This window comes from Nanorana parkeri, unplaced genomic scaffold (assembly GCF_000935625.1).
Source record: "Nanorana parkeri isolate BGI_ZX_2015 unplaced genomic scaffold, ASM93562v1 scaffold170, whole genome shotgun sequence".
Taxonomy (NCBI): domain Eukaryota; kingdom Metazoa; phylum Chordata; class Amphibia; order Anura; family Dicroglossidae; genus Nanorana; species Nanorana parkeri.
In genome coordinates this window covers 758,923-782,436 of record NW_017306438.1, presented here as the reverse complement: position 1 = coordinate 782,436, position 23,514 = coordinate 758,923, and the positions used below count along the sequence as shown (strand labels likewise).

General features: G+C 39.6%; 1 protein-coding gene across 1 annotated transcript in view; it reads right to left on the bottom strand.

Moving 5' to 3' along the window:
- LOC108785610 (threonine aspartase 1-like) overlaps positions 1-18,792 on the bottom strand; it is a 37,597-nt gene extending 18,805 nt beyond the window's left edge. Inside the window, exons 1-4 of the mRNA XM_018554722.1 lie at positions 18,777-18,792; positions 18,517-18,613; positions 12,196-12,266; positions 10,293-10,472 (exon numbers count right to left, since the gene is read on the bottom strand). Of these exons, the coding sequence (XP_018410224.1) occupies positions 10,293-10,472; positions 12,196-12,266; positions 18,517-18,613; positions 18,777-18,792 (364 nt within the window). The remainder of the gene's footprint in view (positions 1-10,292; positions 10,473-12,195; positions 12,267-18,516; positions 18,614-18,776) is intronic.
- Between the last annotated feature and the right edge of the window lie 4,722 nt (positions 18,793-23,514).

The window sequence follows — 23,514 nt, the reverse complement described above, 5'->3', positions numbered from 1 at the left end:
CTGGTCGGCTCTAACTATGAGGATGAGTGGAAATCAAGCACCTCATAGTTCTCCTTTAAGTAAATGTTTTAAATTGTAAAATCTTGGCACACTTACTATGTCTAACCTCAACGCATGTCATTCTCTCTACTTTCTAATCTTTACTTTTACTTGTTACTCTACTCTTCTAAATAAACCTAAAAAAACTGTTCACCAGGAGCAGAGGTTATTGTTTTTCTTATTAGCTCTATACACAGCATACATACCTTTGTAATATGTGCATGCATAGGTGCTGACTTTTTTTTTTTTTTTAACAGAATCCAACTTCAGTCGGTATATAAAAGACATTTTAGAATAGAAAGAGTAGAGTATTACAAAAACAAGTTCAACACACATCAAAACATATCCAAAATCGTGTCCCCACAAATAGATGACCTTGTCTCATTAATCAATGCAGTAATATAGCAATCGGACCCCCAGGTAACAAAGGCTTTAGCAACCTTTCACACAACGATGTGACAGTGCAAAATAGAACGGCTATAAAGACACTCGGGCAGTCTACAAAGCCTTCCGGCCCCTCTATGTAGACCGCATAGAGCAATCTCAGGATAATGCGCAAAGGGCAGGCATGATGTTGTAGGAGGGGCTATAAAGGGCAATAGGAGAAGGAGAGAAGCAAAATAAGGGTAGAGAAAAACAAGAACAAAGAAAAGAGCAATAAGTAAGAGGAGAGGAGTGAGGTGTCAACCCAATGTTTAAGAGGAACCCCGGGATTACCAAGTGAGAACGTGTCTAGAAATATCAGGATAAAGAAGAAAGGCTTAGGTCAGAGCTCTGTAATGCTCTAAGTCAAGAAACAAAATTCACGGTAACCAATGGGTGACTTTTTTCTTTTTAACAAGAATAGAATGATCCGAATGCTTACAACAAAATCTGACATTTATCTACTATTTATGGCTAAATTTAGCCTCTCAAATACCATATACTTCACTATTTCTGCCGTCCACATCCTCTGCAAAAATACACATAATGTTGTAATCCTCCACCTTATGTTATTACTCTATATAGTGTGCTGCCTTTAAAATCTAATGCAAAACATTTAAATATCTGAAATATGTGTCCAGACACATGAAATACTAACTGGCATGATTTATCTACATTTCATAAACAATATTTTATCTTGTCAATATCTATCCAAGTTTACAAGAATGCACTAAAACACAAATATTTATGGCAACGCTACAGTCTAGAAACTTGGCTGTGTTTTAAAAGAACTGATCACTAACACATCCCTATTTGTAATACTAAGATTTTTGGGAGTTACCCGTGTGTACACAAGTTCCCTTAATTTGCCATCATTTTACTGTTCGATTAACCACCCGACAGATGGCGGGCCAAGCTATTAATGCTTAACAAATGTGTTTTCACAAATCTTATTATGCCATGTCTTATTTTTAGTTCTGAAAGATGGGTTGGCTGTACAATGATTATATAAAAAATATCCACATCTGCCATTGGTTTGTCTATCACCTGCAGATTAGAAAGCTCCAAGTGTATAAGCCAGACCCATTGCCTTCTTGGAAGAATTCCCAAACTTTTTTACAGAGCTTGAGAGATGCGCTTGAAATAGGATGGAAAGAATGGACTGAAATAGCCAAAATCAGCCACCTCCAAGTACACAGCTAGATGGTATTTTCTGTGAGAACTTGATATTACCCAACCCATTCCATGTTTTGCTGGAGTAAAACCAAGATATTAACCGAGTCTTCTCATGAGCTTCTAAATAAATAACAATTGTGTTCATGTTTTGCTGTAAAGATAGTAGTCTCAACCTCTCTGTTGCCTTTTAGTTTCTAACTGCTTGCACAATTATTTATGTGCAATATGCGTAGGGTTGCCACCTGTCCAGGATTCACCTGGACAGTCCGGGTTTTGAATGCTGTGTCCGGGTTTCATGGGAGCAGAAATCCAGACACAAGATTTCAGGCAGATGAGGGCAACCAAAATTAAGATAGTCTCAACTGCGATATTTACATATGAATGGGCCACGAATCATTCTCCCCAAAAAATGTTCGCGCTTTGCTAGAGTGTTCGGGTTTCGCTTGAAGAAAAGGTGGCAACCCTAAATATGCGATCTAAACCGATTAAATCGTTTTTTATTTTTCATTTAGAAAGCATTCAAATGCAAACAAAGAGAAACTAAATAAAAAGAATGGTGGGTATTACAATAACTAAAAGTGCAAAGCGCCATTTGGAATAAGAGCCATGGTGTAACCAAAGTATGCACTGGAGAGCCATAAAAAGTGAATGTGGCCAGTTGGATAAGGGCAGGATTTAAAGCCCAGCTGAAGTGGTACACCTTTTTATCCTAATATAGTCCTGTATGCCCTCATGTTATGATTTGTGACTGATTTGTGCTTGGAAATGTCTTGAATTACCTTTTTAAATGAACTTGCTGTTTCCTGCTCTCCAACTCTAGTCCTCTGAGTTGCATAGTAACAGCCACACCTCTCAGTATATCAGTGTCCTCACACTAACTTGTATTGCAGAGAAGATGAGGGGGGCATGCCAGACCAGTTTTGTTGCCAAGTGCTAATTGCTGAATGCCATGGACCTAACTCTGGTGCCTTTTGGACTACAGAATCATATTTAGACACCCTGCACAACTGCCATAATGGGAAATTGGAGGTAATACCATAAAAAAGAGATTGTTACAACAATGTCTGTCTGACTGACTGACTAATCTATTTCTGTGACTTCATATGGGCTTTTTTTTTTTAAGTAGTTGTCAGACAGAACTCAATGAACACATTCTAAAAATGACATAATGGCTTGTCAACTAATAGTATGCCATTAGATTTGTTCTGACACTGCCAGGGGCACAGTTACCAAATCTATAAATAAGATGTGGCAAATTCTATTCTAATTCATAATAAACATCTTTATAGCATAAATGTTCTATATCGAAATAAACCCATTAGCTGCTCCATTTTGTGTCAGTGCTTCATAACCATCGTCTTCAATTCTTAAAAAAAAAAAGAAGTATGCAATCCAACACAAAATAACGGGGGTGGGGGTGAGTAGATAAAGAAATCAGTCAATCTGAAAGGGTATTGTAGAAAACCCAGTGTGTAGGGAGGATGTGAATGAGCAATACTTACACTGGTAATGTATGAGCAGCTTGTTTACACATTCTCAGGGTAAATATGAAAAAGAAGCAAACAAACACTTCAAGCATGCGTGCAAGTCTTGCAGCAGCTCATCACCAATAGTGGCAGTGTATCATAGTCACAGTTGGTTTGGCCTCACAGCACAGAGAAAAGCCCCATCATTTGTGCACATGCCACAAACCAAAAAGTCAAGACCCAACATCATTTCACAAGATTAAAATAGGAAAATAAAAAAAAACCCAGTCTATAAAGCAATATGTTTACAGAGCTCAGACTGTAAATATTTAGGCATAGTATCTGTAAGGCTCCATTCACATCTTAACGTTTTGTAGATCGAATGCTTAAAGCACTACAATGCTCAACAGGAGGAATCCAATTGTTTTCAATGGTCCCAATTAACATCTGAGCATTCTGTCACTTGTTGCAAAATCACTAACTCAGAAAAGTACAAGCTTCTTTTGGGGCAGCATCAAGCATTTGGCCCCAACAGACTTTAATTGGAGCACGTAAAAATGCATGTAACATGCGCTTTACATATGGTTTCTTGCCTAGCAACTAGTATTTCACTGGCCTAAAATAATACAAAAAAATCCATCAAGCTTAAAAAAAAAAAAGCATAAAAACTCAAAAAAATTATCAAAGACGTTCAAGTGTAAATGGATCCTCAGGGAGTTAAAGCGGAACTCTGGGGAAAAAAATACCTTTGCATTGGGCTCCATCTGCACTGCAAGGGCTAAATGTTTCTTTCTGTCCAGGGTGCCAGGAAAAAGGGACTTACTTACCTCATCTCTCGCTCCCCCGGAACTTCTTTCCTCAACTCCCTGACGGTTTGGTATGTGGGTGGTCCCTTGGCATTCTCACATACAATTCAAGGCTATCGGCCCTGCATTGTACTTGATGATGCCAGAGTGCCCGCAACTGTCGGAGCACCAAGGGGAAGAGGCTGTGGGGTGGTTGCAAAGCATGGAGGGAGCCTGTGGGAGAAAGGATTAGGTAAGTAAAAGTCCTTTTTTTCGGGTACCCTAGGCATAAACAATAATGTAACCCTTGCAGTGTGGGGGGAGCCCAATGCAACAGTATTTTGTTTTCCCCCGGACTTCACCTTCAAAGGAACTTCAGTAACCTCCACTGAGAAGTAGCTATGATACATTGTTTAGTGTAGTAGGTTTGTATGTTTGGTTTGGTACACACGGAGAATCTTTTTTTTACATTCAGCCTTCAAGATTCCTCCATTTCATGCTAACAGCGTGGATGAATGAATCTCCCACCTGTGTGCATTGTATTCTGATAGCTGCTCCCACAATAATACCTGAACAATGCTTGCAGCTGACTGACAGAAAGCAACATTTACATAACAATTTTCCAGCATGTCCCTTTGACAAAATGTTGATCTAATGACTGGCTGTTGTTGAGGAGATAGGGCCACCCGCAAATCGCATTTCAGCCAATTTCTGCTGAATCTGCTGGAATGTGATCTCTGTATACCAAGCTTTACACTTAACCCTAAACTTTTTACATGTTACAATGTGACTATACAATATCCTTCAGATCTGCCATTAATTACAGTGCAATGGCCTACCTGACTGAACACAAATTAAATGGATTGTTTAGGAAGGTCCTGAGATTACAGTTTGGGTAAATCTACTACATGGGCCTGTATGAAGACTGCTCTTACAGATTGTAACATGTATGGGCAGCTTAAAGAGAACCTGTCTTAAAAAAACAAAAAACTGTTGGAGGTAAAAAGTGCAAGCGCTAATATGTGCCTCCACGTCAGCCTCCCAATCCTCCTGTTACAACTAAACATAGGGCCATTCTGACCAAGTTTCCACATTCCCTGATCGTGACAAAAGCATAAGAGTTCCTCCCTACCTTGTGCACATTCCTATTGGCCATTGAGACTATTATAGTGAAGGGCAAATAGGAATTTATGGGCGATGGGGTTTAGTCTTTGTGTAGTGTCGGAACTATGCCTGTCAGGAGGCATTGGGAGGCTACTACAGCTATATGCCAGCACTTCGGTCCAAAAAAAAAATCATAAAAAGAGATAGACATTATAGAGAAAAAAAAAAAGATTATGTGAAAGAAATATTCCATACCATTTTCATACTAGAAGCTAGTCTAAGAAATATTTTTATTTATTGGCCTGAGTAAACACTAAAACACAGATTGCTATCTTTGGGGGCCCCGAGGGCCACATAATAAGTGCCAACAATCTGGGCTCTACAATCTTTGTTGTGATTTTTGAGGACCTTTGAGAATGAATAACTCTATATTAAAAGCAGCTCGAGATGTCAGTGATGGCTCGTTCTAAAGCTCTTTTAAGGATATATAAATAGTTTAATGTCCATAGTCTGGGCAAAGGTCTCAAGGCATAATTATGCCCAGAATTCTTCTTTGATAATCACTGTACCCTGAAAAGCTCTGTGAAACATATTGGTGATACTAAAGTCAATTGCATAAAAATGTCAGTATTAAAGCTTTCCGTATAGCTCAAAGGTCAATTAAGAAGTGATTGCACTATTTTTGTTTAATTAAGGGCATCATACCACTTTCAAATTACTTAAACAAAAAAAAAAGGGAGAACATTATTTTAATGAGAAAAGAGAAAGACAGTAAACTTTTAGAAACCGATTTAGCAAATTTCTAAATCTGACAGACACGTGGGCAAAATACTGCAGCTCTTACGAAGGTGTTAAATATACACGTTGATTCAAAAATGAAGCTCACAGCAGCAACTGAAGTCAACATCTCACAATTTTCCAGTTGTATAGTTTACTTATCTCTTCCTGCTTTTTAAAGTCTGAATTATGACAACCATGAAATGGGTAACAAAGCGTGCATGTGGAACACTAAAAAAAAAACTCCTAAAACGTGATTCTTAGTGGCCACATATGGTTTAGGCTTTGTAGATTACAGCAATAAAAATTATCTCACAGCAAGCTCAGGAATTGCCGATGAGAAACACACAGCCATTTGATGTGTTGAATAAAAAGTCTGCTTATCAGTAGTACTTGTCAGAATGTTCATGTAGCTTTCCTCGGAGTATGATGAGTGCCACACCTGGCTTAAAACTTTATAGCTGAACTCTAAGCAGATAAAAAGACACAAATTGTGTGTCTTTTTATTGCTGGTCTGCAATCATGTATACATTACATGCATTTTTTTTTATGCAAGCAGTGTAAGCACTTGAATTTGAGCTGGTACTAGTCTGGAAGGCTGGCGTGACCTGAAGCAAAACAAGCAACCAATCAGTTTATTTCCTGACAAACAACAGGAAGAAAGTAGAGTTACAGAGAGATGAGCTCATCACTGTGCTGCTTCTCCTTTCAATTTTCAGTAACAGGCTGGGGCAGGTCCAAGACGATCTGAGTTAAGAGGAAGTGCGTTTAATGGATTTTGGTTTACTGCTTCTTCTCATAGTGCATGTATAAGAGTTGGCTGAGTAGTTTGAAAACAACGCACTACTTGTGTGGCTACAATCTTAACAGCTGTTAGGCAGTTGAGCAGTATCATTGTCATGGCTAAATTACAATCCTGTCTTGAATTGTATTGTGATTGTAATGTCTTCCTTATATTGTAGACATTACAATACAAACTGTTGGCGCTATATAAATCCTGTATAATAATAATATATACACTTTTACATACAATAACATAACATGGTCCAGGGGGCGTGCAACAATAGTAAAGTGACACCAGAAATCATTTTTAGGTTAATGCTGCAATAAAATGAAATACGTGCCTGCTGAAAAAGATGAGGGGAATTTATCAAAACTAAAGCAGACAGAAACCGCAACAGTTGCCCTTGGCAATCCGCTTCCATCTTTTAATTTGTTTCAAGCTTTCCCTCTTTCAATTACAAAGCATAAATGAACAAACTGAAAATAGAAGCTGATTGGTGACAATGGGAAACTACTCCAGATTTGTTAAATCCCCCCCAATGCACTTTAAAATAGGGGACAGGTTTGCTTGAATGTGTTTGTCTTTGACTGCAAGTGTCATTTTTTTCCTTTTTTTTTTCTAAATGAGGCAACCACTTCCTCCAGCTTCTCAGCAAGTACCTTGGCATTTTGATCCAGCAAAAGAAGAAGAAAAAAAGGACAGAACTGAACTTTCCACCTTTCAAGAGTATTATGCTTACAACAGCAGGTACCAAGTATTACATGTCATTTTTCAGAGAGAAAAAAGGATACCATATGCCCAAACTATTATTGTGTCAGCATAATTTGAGCAAAGCTGTAACATACATGATGGAATTCCATACTAGCAATATGAAGACATTCACATTTTCCCTCTTTTATACAACTGCGCAATGTGTGTAACTTGTACAAAAGCCACGCGGCTGGTTTAATTATCTGTTTAAATACACTTATGTAAATCTTAGTTTGGATTGTAAATAGCTGCATCTGCTCACTGTCAGGGAGAACTGTCCAAGTCAATTTTTATTCATTTCACAAACTAAGCACACTTGTTTTATCCTGCTTATTCCTAGGAGGGGGAAACGGGGTAACGGGAAACCACATCACCAATCAGATTTATGCATGATACATCAAATGCTTGTTTTGCTATTTTTGAATAGATAAAATTACCCTTTTACACAGAGGATACTATCCAGAGCTAAGCTATAAACAAATTTCTTAGCAAGCTGGAAGAAAGTCCTTTTTATCTGGCAGGCATATGTGAAGTGAACGGGCTTCTCAGAAAATATTCAAAAATCCTTCACTTCATAAGTCACCTTTATTTATTTGCTTCATAGAGAGAAAAAAAAGGTTGGTAAAGCCTTTGGACTTACAAGTACACCCAGTATGAAGACTGCCATTAAGCAACCTCGCAATATAAATTATGCAATAAAAGCACCATGAAAAAAACATACACGTATTCTTTGTAGTTAAGAGGTTACCTAAAATGAGGTGTCATTCGTGCACTTTATTACTTGTACAAATGTATAGAGTTATTGATCACTGTTATTACAGTAAAGCTGTCAAAAACCTAATTCAAGCAAATAGTATGCTAAATAAATAGCTATATTCAGTGAAATCTAGGTCAAAAAGACAAGTATGTCCACAGATACAGGCAGATTAATTATATGCAAATCTTGACAGTTTCTGCACCTCTACTGGCCCTGCCACCCTGAGCCTCTCCATTGGACAAAGAGGCCACCCATCACTTTACCTATTCGCTGTCAAGGTGTTTTTTGTACAAATGTTATAATCAATATTTTAAAACCCCAATAGTTATATATTTCCTGAAAGCAGACCCTGTAAAATAAAATGGTGGCAGTTGCAAATTTTTATATTGCATTATATTAATACAACTCTATACAAAACCCAACATTACTGTAAAAAATACACAAGTTTATTTTAGTGCAACAAAATATGCTACCCCAAATTGTGCAGATCTCAGTCCAATCGGTTGTCTGCGGGATGTGCTGGAAAACAAGTCCGAACAGGCCTCAGGGAGAATTTCAACTTGTTGGCAGCGTAGCTGTAAACACCCCATCTTCTACCCAACTTTAGCTGGCTCATAGATCTGGCTGGGGGGTCAGTGAATAGGCATGGTCATATCTTAGCAAAACCAGTTACACTGCATGTAATCATACAGTGTAGTCTGGGGAGAAATAACACCATTTATGTCTTAATTGTACCTGTAAAATCCGTTGGAGTACATCAAAGGACACAGGGAGCTAAATTCTTTAATCACTGGGTTAGGAGTCTATTTTAGACATTGGCAATCACAGATTAAATCATAGACTAAAGTGGGAACAAGCTGTGTCCTGTAATATACTCTAAGAAAATGATGTTACAGGTATGACATATGCAACGTTTGGACCTTCTGAGGCAAGAATGTTCTCTTCCCCAATGCGACTAACAAGTCATGTAGGTATACAAGGATTCATCAAAAAAGGTGTCCTCCAGCAAAAGGTATGTGCTCTAGGCGTTTCTTGCAGGGGAGCACCACAGCCAAACCCTTGAGCCTAATCACCTGTTGCCTGTGAACAGAGAGATGGTTCATCTAAGGGATATGCCAGGTCATCCATGTAGTAGCACAGGGCCGCAGAAAAAAGCTCCAGATATTTAAAAACTTTGAGCTAAGTCAAGATAGGCCAGGGAACCCTAGCCATAGCCTTGTACCATACAGATAAGGTCTGACACCTCGCTATACAAACAACCACATGTTGTATAGCTAGGCATGAAAGGGCAAAAAAAGCCTTAAAGAGGGCTTCTAACCTTTTGACCTTATGTGGTCCTTGAAAACAGGTAGCTCCTCTACAGGGACTATAATGGTCTTGTTCAAACAAGAGGTGGCAGAGTGCACAGCAGAGTGACCAGCCAAAGCGCACGGCAGGTGCATGCACAGTAAAGTACCAGGGAAGGAGTCGGAGCAGGGGCAGTCCATGGTCCCTTGGTCTCATGGGGAAAAAAACTCACTGCTGCCAAATTCAATTTCTTAAAGCTGAACAACCACTAAAAGTGCGACAGAAGTCACACCAGAGCCACAGATTTAATGCTTAGGTTACTGGAGCTACCATCTGGGCACTTGGGGCTTAGAGATGCATTAGGGAAACTTGCTAGAAGAATCTTGCAGACAGAGAAAAAATGGTGCAGATGAGAATACTTCTCTCAGAGAAGAGAAGACATCCATTATCTAAAAACACTAGCAAAAAACAGAGGCAGACTGGGCATGGGAGGGGTTGTTTAGGGCTGTCTTGCAGCTTTGAGTGATTTGTCAGGGTTCAATCACCTGAAGGTAACTGCATAACCCAGTGGCTAAACAATTTAAATCCGTGTCACCTGTGATCAAAAAAGCACATTTAATAAACGGAAAAGTTATATGAAAAGGAAGTGTATTCCTAATGAGTTGCAGAATATTCTAAGGCCTCATTCAGTTCTCTTACCTACAATGGCTTAGTCCCTTATGTACAACATAACAATGATTGCAAATGATCATTAATGTCTCCATTCTAGGGTTGATTTATTAGATGCAAGCTAACAAGCCAGTATGTTCTTGGATTGTGAGAGGAAACACAGGATGAGGAGTAACCAATACATAGAGAGAGCATACAAGCTCCATGAAGGCAGCTTCAACGGTTGGCACTAAAGACTTGCAGTACTAAGTCACTGTGCTGAAATAAAGACTTACCAATAAATTTGTTTTGCATAGACTCTAGCAAAGCTTGATGTGCATCTTCAGCCTGCAGTGCAAGGGAACACTCCCTGGCAAGGATGGTCCTAACAAGGTGCTCACCACAGCCTGCAAATACAAGGAGTAAAGACAAATGATAACTCGCTTCTGTGACATCCTTTTTGCTCTCTCTGTCAACTAACATCAATACATCTGTAGTTCATCTATAATTGCATTAAAGTATTACATTTATTAAAGACTCTGATGCTAAAAAATAAAAAGACATTCCATTAACATTTAAAAGCATGAAGCTGCAGCCAGAGTGAATTACCCAAGAGTCATGGAGTTTGGAAGTGTGCATTAAAGTAGAATTTAATTTTTTGAGCAAAACAAAAATAGTCATAGAATAAAAACTAGACAAGAAAACACAAGGAATAAATCAAAACCATAAACCACGTTTGGAGTGTTACAAGGCATATGAATGAAATATCATGTTATCTAAATAGCATTTTCAAACAAGTTCTTGTCTATGTAGAGGAACGTACTGTAAATCTTTAATTTCCCTCCACCTGCCTGTAATACACAAATTAGGTAATCAATGAAGGAGACATAGGTGGCTGATCAGCTACTCTGAGAAGTTCTGTGTTGCAAACTGTAAGAGTAAAGTGAAATTAAATCTACTGTCTTAATCAAACAGTGCAAGCATCAAAGCACTGTAACCCATATTACACACATCAAAATGTAACGAGCCTAAGAAAGATAGATTTTTTATTGGTTGCTATAGGTACTGCAGTTATTCCAGTTTTATTGAGAAAGCTGGTTAGATGACCAGTGAAATGTCTTCAAGAAAAATACAGCAAGTCCAGTTGCCTTGATTTATTTTTTTCAGATATGTTTCAGCCCTGGTGAGACGCCACAGGTACCCCTGGTGAGATGCCACACGTAGCCCTGGTGAGACGCCACACGTAGCCCTGGCGAATGCCCGCAGACACACCGCCTTACTTCTGAATGACCCTCGTAGCCCTTCTGGAGCCTGCCATACACTCCTGAGAGCAGGTAAGTAAACTTTTATACTACGGCTGCTTATTGTTCTTCTTTTATTGGTGTATGTCACAGTGCTAATCAAATGCAATAGAGAATGGCAACCGATTGGGGTGTTTTTAGTGATTTTATTTGATTATAAATAAAATGTTGATGTTTTTATAAATATGGTATTGTTGATCTTGGTTGTCTTCATATGGTACCTTAAAAGACCCTATTTCTTGAGGTCTTGCTGTTAAGTACAGTTACTGTCACTGATCGTGCCATATTATATCAGAAAATACTTATAAAATAATTTTTCCACATAACATTTACTATGATGCATAAAGGCCCCTTTCACACAGTCAGATCAGGAGGGGATCCATGCACAGATCCCTTGCTGATCGGAATGTATGTCATTGTTGTGATTTTTTTCAGAAAGAAATGAAATTACTATGGGGAATCAAATGTAAACAGACTTGTGCCCATTTACATTCAGATTACTCCCCCAATCCAGTATGATCAAGTCCAGTGAAATAGAACTCTTTATCAGTTTGTTTTTCCGGACTTGGCTGGTAACCAGATGTAAATGGGTGCCCTTTCATTCAGATCCGGCTGCCCATAGACTAACATTGGACTTCTGATCAGGTCCACCTGAAAAACTGATGGACCTGATTGGAAAGGGAAAGGCTAAGTGTAACAGATAACACAACACTCAGGGGTCTATAGGATCTATTTATAAACAATTTGAAGAGATATTCATCCTGCCAAACTCTGAAAGTTAATCTTGCGCATAATGCCCACGAGATTGAGCTTAGGATCATAAAAATAAGAATTTATTTTCTATGATTCCACAGAAGAAACACTCAGAGCTGTCGATGGTAAAGTTCCAAAACCTTACCAGAGAAATGTCCAACAGAGTTATGGTCAGCACAATGACTCACAGAAGGATCCTCCACAGATATGCCCGTTCTAGTGAACCAGATGAAAGTCTTGAGTGTGGAGACGCAACATACAAGGAAGGGCCCCCAAGGTGGCCTGAGGGCACAGCTCTGTCCCCAGACAAAGACTGCAAAGCAGAATCCAGGACCTCTTGTCCCAAAGGGATCATCTGGATGTCTCTCCTGGATCCCAGACATCCTGACACTGAACGAGAGACTGATGATGGATGAGAGGGGGGGATCATGACAGAGAAATAAATCCTAGAAACCCCACAAACTCCAAAAGGACACACCTTCAGTGTATTCATGAGCCAATTCACACTACATGCGTTGCGGTACACACACATTACATGCATCGGTGCAATGTGGTGCCATTCATTCTGAACCACAAGGCACATTGCCAATGGACAAACAGTGTGCTACCAGAAATGCTGCATGCACCATTTTTGGTGTTTCGGCAGCCCATTCATTTTAAGTTACTGCAGTCTTTCCTGATATGTTTTACTACAGAGACCTTTCACCATTTTAGTTGCCTGTCTCTCAACTTGTACTTATCATTATCTTTTTATAAGTGAGGTCTCCAAAACTGGACCCTGTATTACAAAGGAGGTCAAAAGCTGGCCATAAACGTAAAGCTTTCTGGATGGACGAATTTTCCCTGCTGGCTATTGTATCCTGAGAGCTGGCAGCTGGTAGAATACCCAAACAGTGACTGCAGCTGACTGGATTTAGCCACTGTTCAGCCGACAAATAAAATAAAAAGTGAGCAGCCTGGTATAACCCCTCGCAGCATGGCCCTGTTTTGTAACAAAGCTGTGCTGAGACAAAACCATAAAACACAGAGGGGTGAGACCTGTATCCCTCATTTAACTCAAAGAAAATGATTTCACTGTGAATACAAAAGTACCATTTTATTCTTCGTTCATTGAGAAACAAGGAGTCAGAGACAACTAAGATGTTCAAAAGCCGACCAACTGGGGGATGGGCCACACAGCAAACAAAATGCTAACATGCCCAACTATAAACAAACTGTGGGCTGTCTGCAGCTCAAAGAGCTGCCTGAAGGACCTTACAACCAAAGCTGACATTAGCAGAGTCCTGAATGTCCACCTTGTGAAAATGAGAGAAAATGATCTTTACCATAAGCGAAAAAAATTATCATTTGTTTGAGCCTGCCAAGGCAAAAACTTTGAAAACAGACCACTGGATTAAGGAGAGGTTCAAATCGTCAGAAGTGACAAGGCCACTCTAGGCGGCAGCAAGAAGTAACCGAGGTGAAACCACAAAGTGAAAGCACATGTGATAAGAAGCAGCGGTGCAAAGCTGCTACCGCATGCTAAATAGCGGGAAAAGAGCACTGAGAATGTGCATGCGCAACATTCCAGCTAGTGATGCACCACTCTCAGCGTTTTAACCCTTTCCGTGGAGACTAATGGAAAAAGGGGAATGTAATAATTGCGCACAATGATTGTAATAATGAAGTAGCTTCCGATGCCTCATCCAAATGGCCTACTTATTAATGAGTTTTTGTTGACTGGGTCACAACAGAGGCTGTGCCATGGATCTGGACCTGGAAAGTGCTCTGCAGCTAACACAGTGCACATAGGTCTGGAAAGTGACACAGGCAGAGTCCAGTGATTATAGATAGCATTCCAAGCAGACCTCACTATCCTGCAGTCCAGTGACGTCTGGATGTGGCCTTTGAAACTATTGCTCAAGATACGCCAATCCAGATGCATAAAGAGACCAGCTCAAGGAGCATGTACACAAAACCTAACTAAAAACCAATTTTGAAAAAAATAATAGCTAGAAAAAAAACAATGCTGGGAGTTGGGTAATACCTGGCTGGTCACTGTTTCTTTGTTTGCCAGTGTCCATATCCTTCTGTGGGCATCAGTGTAACCCAACTGTCCCTGAAATCCTGTGTCCCCTAATGAGCAAGAAAGAAAAACTTGTTTCTGTAAATGCTTATTAAACTAGATTTTAATTTCCCATATGTATTTTAGCTAAATCTACTGGTCCACCTAACTACACTCTCAACGGATTTCGGATCCGAAGTTTGTATTTCGGATAAAAAAAAAAAAAAACTACCATCAACTCCAATATATTAACAAAGGTGTTTTGCTTTTTAACTTCATCATAACGACTGTTGGTAACGGAATTTCGTATTTCCTGCCTGTATTGTAATGCAAACCTCAGCAGCAGAAGAGAAAACCTCTGATTGGTCTACCAAACGAAATACGAATTCCGTTAACGGATTTCGGATCCCAAGTTCGTATTTCGGATTAAAAAAAAAACTACCATCAACTCCAATATATTAACAAAGGTATTTTGCTTTTTAACTTCATCATAACGAATGTTCGTAACGGAACGAAATTCCGTTAACGGAATTTCGTATTTCCTGCCTGTATTGTAATGCAACCCTCAGCAGCAGCGGATCTGTATTTCGTATTAAAAAAAAAAATCTTGTCATGTTGTTCAACCTCATTAACAGGGGTAATATTAGTTCCCGTTTCAAAGAAATTCGGATCCGAAATTCGTTAACGGAATTTCGTATTTTGGATATAATTTGGAAACTGCAATTCGGATTTCTCATTTTAGGAAAATTCGTAAACGAAACGAATCGCACATATCTAGTACTTGGTAAAGGGAAGTGTGGTTTGCTGCTATTGATAAAAACATTTTGGGCAGTCAATGCTCTGTGCAGTTTTACTTCAATAGCTCTGTCAATATTACAATTAGGCATAAACAAGACTAACAGAGCAATGTATGCGAGAGCACATCCCTCCATGAATAAGCGAGTTGGGTTAAACCCTTACCAATAATATATGTATGTGCTTACAACTCTGTTTGTATTGGTATCTTTTAGGATATTCATTTGAAACCAATATTCTATAGCTGTTCACTTTTCCACCATTTAGTAAATCTGGAAACAATTAAGGTACAAGCTGCCAAATACAGGAGCTGTATGCAGAGATATAATCTGTAGCTTTGAAATACACAATCCATGTGATGACATGCATGGGCAAAGTCCATAGCATCTAAATATGGAACCTATCAATTATATTGAGAACACAAAACCAGATGGCTACACATCATTTACTAGTGTCTCTATTGCCATAACGCCCAGCCTTCCATCTACTGTACAAATTAATCAGGCTGTTTTACAGGGAATTTTTATTTTTTTTAAATCTATTATTGATTGCATACAACTGCTATTAAAGCCATGATACTCGATACATTATTCACAGCAGAAGCACTGAAGTCCACATGTCCTCCTCTCCATAGCCTCCAAGCCTTCTGATCTCTTATGTAAACACAGAGCAGGTGCTCTGAGAGGGGGAAGCAAGGAAGCAGAGATGCTGAGAAAATGACTTTAGTCCTTCTGCAGTCAAATTTGATGACTTGCTCCACAGTGCATGCAGCTACAGGGATCAGGACTTTTTTTGCCTCATTTTGGTCACATTTACAAGTAACTTTAAGAATATATAAAAATGGAAACAACCATAGTCTGTCCACTTTTTTTAGTTTCCTTTTTTAATATCACCATAGGGTTACTTTGAATCCAGCCTTAGTGTTGCGCTTTAAATGTAATACTTTTGGACAGAGTATTTCCCTAACTTTGGAGATATCTTTAACTTCCTGTTGTGCCTTGAGGTGGGAATTAAAGGAATATATTCTCAATGGAAGACAGGCAGCACAAAACAAAAAACTAAAACTAAAAGTTTTTTTTTACCATTCCTTACTCTAATCAAAACTAACAAAAAAAATGACTTTAGGTATACCTTTTATTCTCAGTGGTATGATTCCATATATGTAAATGACCTACATGCTTAGGTATGAAAGTTGACTTATACAAAAACGTAGGCACCTATAGTGAAATTACATGTTTTATTAATTTGATATGCAAATAAAAGTTATCACAACTTCTGCAATGAAGGGCCTCAACCGTCTTCTTTTAGGCTTTTTAACAATTACTTATTTCTTAAAGATGGGGTTTTTAGTCCCATAACAAAGCTGAAAGACCAGGGTATTCCTTTTTGTCTGGAAAATCGCTGGACCTTTCTGGCATGGGTGACCCTATTGATAGCTATGCTGCAACCTGCACAGCTTACACCTGACCATGAAAGCCCTACCACTCCACCAACTTAGAAGGATCTTTAGTGGTATATGCAGAGAAAATATTATGCTTTGCTTTTTTTCCAACTCGCTAAATTAAGCATTTGCAAAAAAAAAATATGTCATGTGCAAATGTTGGGCACCATGTCAGTTAGAACCTACTTTACAGAAACCACAGCCTGCATACACTTCTCACTCAGAAACATTCTAGCTCTTTTGGAATGCAAAGCATGTCTGATATCATCCTACAGATTCTTAGTAATTGATAATTTCAGAAAATCAAATAAACATCAGTTAGTCTATCCACACTGGTAGTTTTGTTCTAGGTACATGCCAGTATTTTAAAATTACTGACCAGCTTGCTTTAGCTTTCAGGGACACTGGCACCAAGATCTTTGCCCCTCAGCTTCAGAAAGACTGGCAATTCCAGCAAGGATATACAAGGAGATACTTCAATGCACTGATGTCTACTCAAAACAGAAATAATAGCTGAATTATAATGATTTTCTATCTCACATAGATATATGTTGGTGTGTGATATATATATATATATATACACATACACACACACACACACATATACACTGTACATATTAGAGGCGCACCTAAATAGAATTTTCTGACCAAAACTTAAAAAAAACAGAAAACCAAAACTGAAAAATATTTTTTTTTCTAATCTTGTTGCTTTAAAAAACAAAAAGCCCCCTCCTCTGGGAAATCTCAGGGGTCTAAACAGACCCCCGATATTTCCATTTTAAAATACAAAAAGAGATTGAGGACACAGAGCCCTAAATCTCTTATTCTGCAGCCCCTATTATGAATGGACATTCTGTCCATTCATCCTGTCCATTTATAACCTGTGGAGATAGTATATTTACCATGTACACAATCATGAATGGACAGGAAGTGATGTAGAGCACTTCCTGTTCATTCATAATAAGAGTAATATGGAAATTGCTGCTAACAAGGAAAGACACCAAGAAAAAAAACTGGTGTTCCACAGCAGAGCAGATCGCACTACTAAGGCAAGAGTGCTATTCTAAAATAATAATGTATCTCAACAATAATTGGGGAGGACAACCAAGCAACTTGTGTAAGGAGACACATGAGAGAAAACTTATACCAACAGCTAAAATTGCCAACAAACAAGACTTTTGTAAGGTAAAGACAGTAGCCTAGGATATAGAACGCTTAACCTCAAGGAAAGGAACAGACGAAAAATTTCCTGACCAAAATACGAGTAAATGACTGGGTGTTAAAGTAGTATTAAGGTCTAGGCGTTTTTTTTTACCATAATGCATTTTCTGCATTAGGGTTAAAACGGCCCAGCCCCCCCCTAACCTGTTTTAGCTGCGCTCATCCCCGCCGCCAGTCGGAATCGATCCTTCGTCCCCCGAACTTCTGGGTTGCGGGGGGAGGACACTGATGGCAGAGGAGCCATAGGCTCCTTCTGCCATCAATCAAAGATGCCTCCACTAGAACGATGGTGGCACCCGTGCAGGGGGTGGGGGGAAAAGCGCTTCGGGGAGCCACTAGAAAACGAGGAATTAGAAACTTTTGAAGAAAAAGAGAAACGGCCCCCAGCAAAGGAGGGTCTCTATAAAAGGAGAAATTAAAAAAAAAAAATAGGCTTTAATATCACTTTAACATAGGCTGTTATATTATGACGCATAATATAACAACCCTCTCAGTAGTTATCTAAGGGGAGAGAGGGAGGAAAGCTGTGAAACAAAAAGGGTAGAGTTCCAAGTCTGTCAATCAGACTGTAAACCATAGTTTGTATATCCAAATCAGATTTGCTGATCTGAAGACTGTAAGGACTCTGAATTTAAATCAGAGATAATCACGGATAATTATAGGCCCTTCTAGATCCTTTGGAGATAAGGGATCGGTGGGGTCAGAACTATGTGCTGTAGCAAATTACATTGGAAAGCATGTGGAATGTCTGTGAGCAGATTGTGAATAATTGTGAAAAGACCAACACAAATCAGAAGTCGATAAATGAGGTCTAAGGCTCAGCCAGTGGAGCTACAGAAGCTGTTGATGAGGATGACCTTACAGAAATAAGAATCAGGATTCAAGGCATTGGTTCACTTAAGGGACCCCGGAGAAATGCTTCCAAAAAAATGAAGTGGAGTATGGAACGAGGTCAAGCGTTGTACCTGACTGTTTTACCAGACATATTGCATTCAATAGTGGTACCCAACAAATTTAAAGTGGGACAAAGCCCTGCATAATCATAAACCAAAGCAGTAAAAGCTGGTAAAAATCATAGGCAGCCGAAATTGAACAAATCACTGTAGGTGGGCAGTAGGAAAATACTGGACACCGAATGATCCACAATGCAATTCAAACAGCGTTAACAGGAGACAATGCTTCCTTCTAATCTAAAAGGAAAGGAACAAGGAGTGTGTGCACATACAACTATCGGATGACATGAGCAGGCTAAATCGTTACCTTAAAATTTTCCAAAGAAAAGTGAGGTTTACAACAGTTAATCTTGCGGCGCTGTTCACTTTGTTTCAGCCTGTCCGGATTTAACTGTAATAAGTAGTGATGCACCAATAACGTTTTTTGAGTATCAAGTGCCGATATTTTTTTTTTTTGGTACCCGCCGATACCGAATACTGATACTGAAAGTCCGATTTAGAAAACCTGATTAGCCAGGAAACCGGGTAATGAATCACCCGGCTTCCTATTTTGGCCGGGAAGCCGGCTCCATGCTCCCTCGTCACTCAGTGACGAGGAACCATGAAGCCAGCGTCCAGGCCTATCAGGAAGCCAGGCGAGTCATTACTCGCCCCCCGGCTTCCTGACTGGTCGGAAAGCCAGCTTCATGCTACCTGCTGACGAGGGAGCATGGAGCCAGCTTTCCGGCCAATCAGGAGGCCGGGGGGCGTGTGATGGTTCACCACCCGGCTTCCTGAGACTGGAAGTTCCGGTATCAGGGAAAGTATTGGAAGCATCTCGGTATCGGTGCATCCCTAGTAATAAGAGATGCTGGGTTATACCATATCAATGCAGAGATTTACAGGGAGAGAATCTACAGAGACTGAGCCATAACAAAGGTTATGCCTCGGCTTTGAAACAGGAAAGTAGTCTGTGGCTAACTGACAGTACACAAGTGTCTGGAAATTGCCACAATATAGAGCCCAATGCCCAAAGGTCACATAATAGGCTCTTTTCACAGCATACAGAGGTTGACATTCACTGGAAGACATCAGAGACCATGCTACATCAGAGGCTGTACCACTGCTCTGAAACTGGAGGGTGTTCTGCAGCTGCACACAAGTCTACATAATGCCACAATGCAGAGCTCAGTGCTCAAATGCCACATACTAGGCCTGCTAACAGTGAATGAGTCTTTAGAAATTGGGACACACCCGTATCTGAACACATTTCAGGCAAGCCCCGCAATTGACAGTCCAGCTGGGCCTGGGTACAACATCCAAGGCATTGCTGAGGAAACACCAATCCATATATCCGCTGTGTAGAAACCAGCTCAGTCAGTGCCATAAACTTCTTGATTGAAGAGAAAAAACACCACAAAGTACCGTGAATGTTGATAGCAGAGAGAGAGAAAGAGAGAGAAGAAAAAAAGTAAACATATAGATAAGTAGATGAACAGAGCTGAGGGAAAAGGGACCCAACTTCCTAAGACACTTAAAACATTTTTAAAAAAATGAGGCATGATAGTTGCAAGCAGGGTTTTTTGTGGGGCAGGCTTAATGGTTGTTTTGTTTTCTAGTGTCCAAAACTCGAAGGCAGAAGTTTACTCTATATGTCCACCAATTACTACATTCCTGTGTCCCTCAATGGATGATATTCATTGATACCAAGTTCGGTGAGTGCCTGCATTCAAGTGTGTGTGCATATATTCTAATACCTTAGGCTCAGAACTTTTCAGCTGCCCCTCGTGTATGGAGATATATATATAGATATCTATCTATATATATATAGCAGTAAAACCCACAAATCATCTATGATTGTGTTACAAAAAAGATAAAAGCAGCTAAGCTATTTGATTACTGTTACATTGCAATTTAATAATTAAAGTAGACTGATCTTCAGCTGTGTCTTGAAGTCACTGGCCTATTTACATACAGCCTCTCATAGCATGGCCTCCTTTGCTTATTTCTTTAGAAATGGTAAAGCCACATTACAAGAACTGTGAGGCATAATATTCCAACCGCTGGTATATTAATGGAGTCTAGCCGAACCACAACAGAAGGTTGAAAAGGCAGTGTGCTATGAGGCACAACCCACATATTAATTTGGGAGCCAACAACAGAAAAAAAAATGACTAGCACAATGGAAGATGGGCACGCCTGACGCAGGAAAGAAATCACTGCCGCCCTCAATAGATGTGGATTAGCTCCACTGATGATAGTTCTGCAGTGGCCTAACAGAAGATGATTCTTGTGGAGTAGGGCCTAAAGCAGCATGTCAGAGAGAAATTATCGTAGTTCTCCTCTTCTTTTGAAGGACTCTGCTTTTAACTCAGGAAATTAGAAACAGGAGTGCCAGAGGGCATACATATCCAAGGCTGTACACTGGAACACACACGTTTTCAATTACAGAACATGAAAGAAACTTCTGATGAACGAAAGAAATGAAATCCAGTCTCTTTCTTATTTCTGGGAGCCATATGCCGAAGACTTCGGAAATCTGACATCAGCTCCAAGCTGTTTCTTACTTACTCCTGAGTCAGGTTATGCTAGCAGAACTTGGCCCTGGATTCCTCTGTATAGATTTAGGCTTCGATGAAGATCTTAGATACTAAAAGGAGGATTACTGCTTAGTCAGCAGCTTTGCAGTGAAGTTGTTGAGCTAAAGCGTCGTGGCAAAGAAGGCTTACTGGTAGCAGCAATCATAGAATAAGGACAGGTTTACCCAGCTCATCCAAGTTACTCGGGAATGGAAAGGAATTAAATATACCTACTTCCAAACAATGTGCAATAAACCACCCCATTTAGCCCTCAACAGTATGTATTGCACACCACTGATGTGCTCTTCCTGAAACTGGACTGCTGCAGCCTTCCCTGAGGTGTGGTTTTATATCTCTTGCAATGCTTCGTGAACCTTGCTGGAGACTGGTGCACAGTAATATTCCATAAAGATAAATGTGGCCATCTTCTGTGACTGTAGGGCACACTGTATATCTCTGTAGAATATTATTGGGCACCCATGCTCAGCAGGAAACACAGAAGTTGTACTGTAAAATAAACCTGTCAGAGTAAGGGGTTGAATTGACAAACACATTGAAGGGAATTTATCAAAACTGGAGCAGACAAAATCTAGAGCAGCTGTGCATGGGAACCAATCAGCATCCACCTTTCATTTTCAAATCTTAACTGAACAAACTGAAGAGGAGGAGCTGATTGTTTGCCATGGGCAACTGCTCCAGATTTTGTCTGCTCCAGTTTTGATAAATTCCCCCTCCTTGTGCTTTTAGGTGCACTCTGCTTGCATTTGAGATTAGTTTTGGATAATCAAAGATCATTCAGAGCCCATTCACATGTGCATTTTACCTCCTAAGTTGTATCAACTTGCCCCAAGCTGCTTTTACATTGCCATTTACATTTATTTGAAGAGAATCGGTTCTGATTCCAACAAAAGCCTGTTATTACAGAAATTGCAATAACTGACCTCCTTCTGAATACATGAGTTATGTTATGCTAGCACTACCCTAGCTTTCACTATCTGGGTAACTGACCTAGAACAAGTGTAAAGATCAGGAAGGTATAAAGAAAAGTCAGAATTTCTTATTAGCATACTTGTTTAGGGTCAGTAATTTGAAATAAAGAAAAAAGAGCCCAAATGGCATTCGGGCAACTAGATTTTCATATCTTTGGCTCAATAATAGCAAACTTCATATCTCTCTCGTGACAGGTTTCTATTAAAGCAGAATTTTTACAATATACATTTGTTATTGTATAGCAGGTCACCTGAATCAATTATGGATATCAAATATGGGCAGCACTGTGGTTTAGGTTGTAAAAATTACCTTGTCCCACCTTTTTTTTCTGTTCAGTTTTCATCTGTTCTGTTCAGAACACATCTGCAAGGAGTTTAAATACTCACCCTGTGTTTCCTTCCACAGACCAAAAACTTACTGGTTTACAGATCTTAAAGCCACACAAAACCCTCAGCTTTTTTCTCCCTATACACATCTACACAATGAACATTCTCCAAAGCCACATTTATTTATGTTTTAAAATAAAGTCTTTTTAATTTAATCCTTTTAGAAAGTCTGCTGTGCTCACTCCTGTTGCTCTTCTCTCCCCTCACACTTCCTGTCCCTTAATAAGAGCCATGCACAATGTTTCAGGTCACGTGCACATCTTTCTTTGCCTACAACTCCCATGAGGCAGAGAGGAATCGTCTCTCACTGCTCACAGCTGCCTCCTCCCTCCTCCCCACTGACTTATCTGCTGCCTGTACTGTACACTACTACTCTGAATTTTTATTTCAGTGGTGGTAAAAGTAGGAGCTTTATCCATCAGACTCAGAGAAAAAAGTCTGAGCCTGCTGACATGCTGTCGTCAGAAAAATCATGACAAGACATTCAGCTCACCCCAGTGATCACAGCTCAGTGCAGAGTCTGGAGGGGAGGAGGATTTGTGAGCGGATATTTGGAGGGTTCTGAAGAGGAGACGTGAGAGAGCTTCAAAGTTCTCATGTCTGACTGTAGTCTTTCACATTAACCAGCACAGAGGGTGGCTACTTCTTAGCATACATAGGGACCATGGCGAAGAAAAGTAGCCACCCTCTGGCAGGAAGTTGTGGCTGCAGAAATATAAAACAGATTTTGGAGCATTTAGAGTTGAGCAATAACAAAATAAGGTAGCCATTGATTATTTATATAATAAAAGTTATTTTATTATTAAATGTTTGAGTTTAGTGTCCTTTAACTGTAGTAGGAGTATCAAGCATACAGCTCCATCATAAGCAAGGAGTTAAATGAAAGGTAAAGCAATGTAGAATATGTCCTAAAACATGCAGTATACCATAACAAGGATAATAAATAAACATAAAAAAAAAAAAGACATTGTGATCATCCTCACTCTGTCACGTTAGGAGGAGGAAGATGTTCACGCTAAGTTCTGGCACCATCCTACACAGGGTTTGGACTCCTGGCTCAGGGAGAGGGAGGGGGG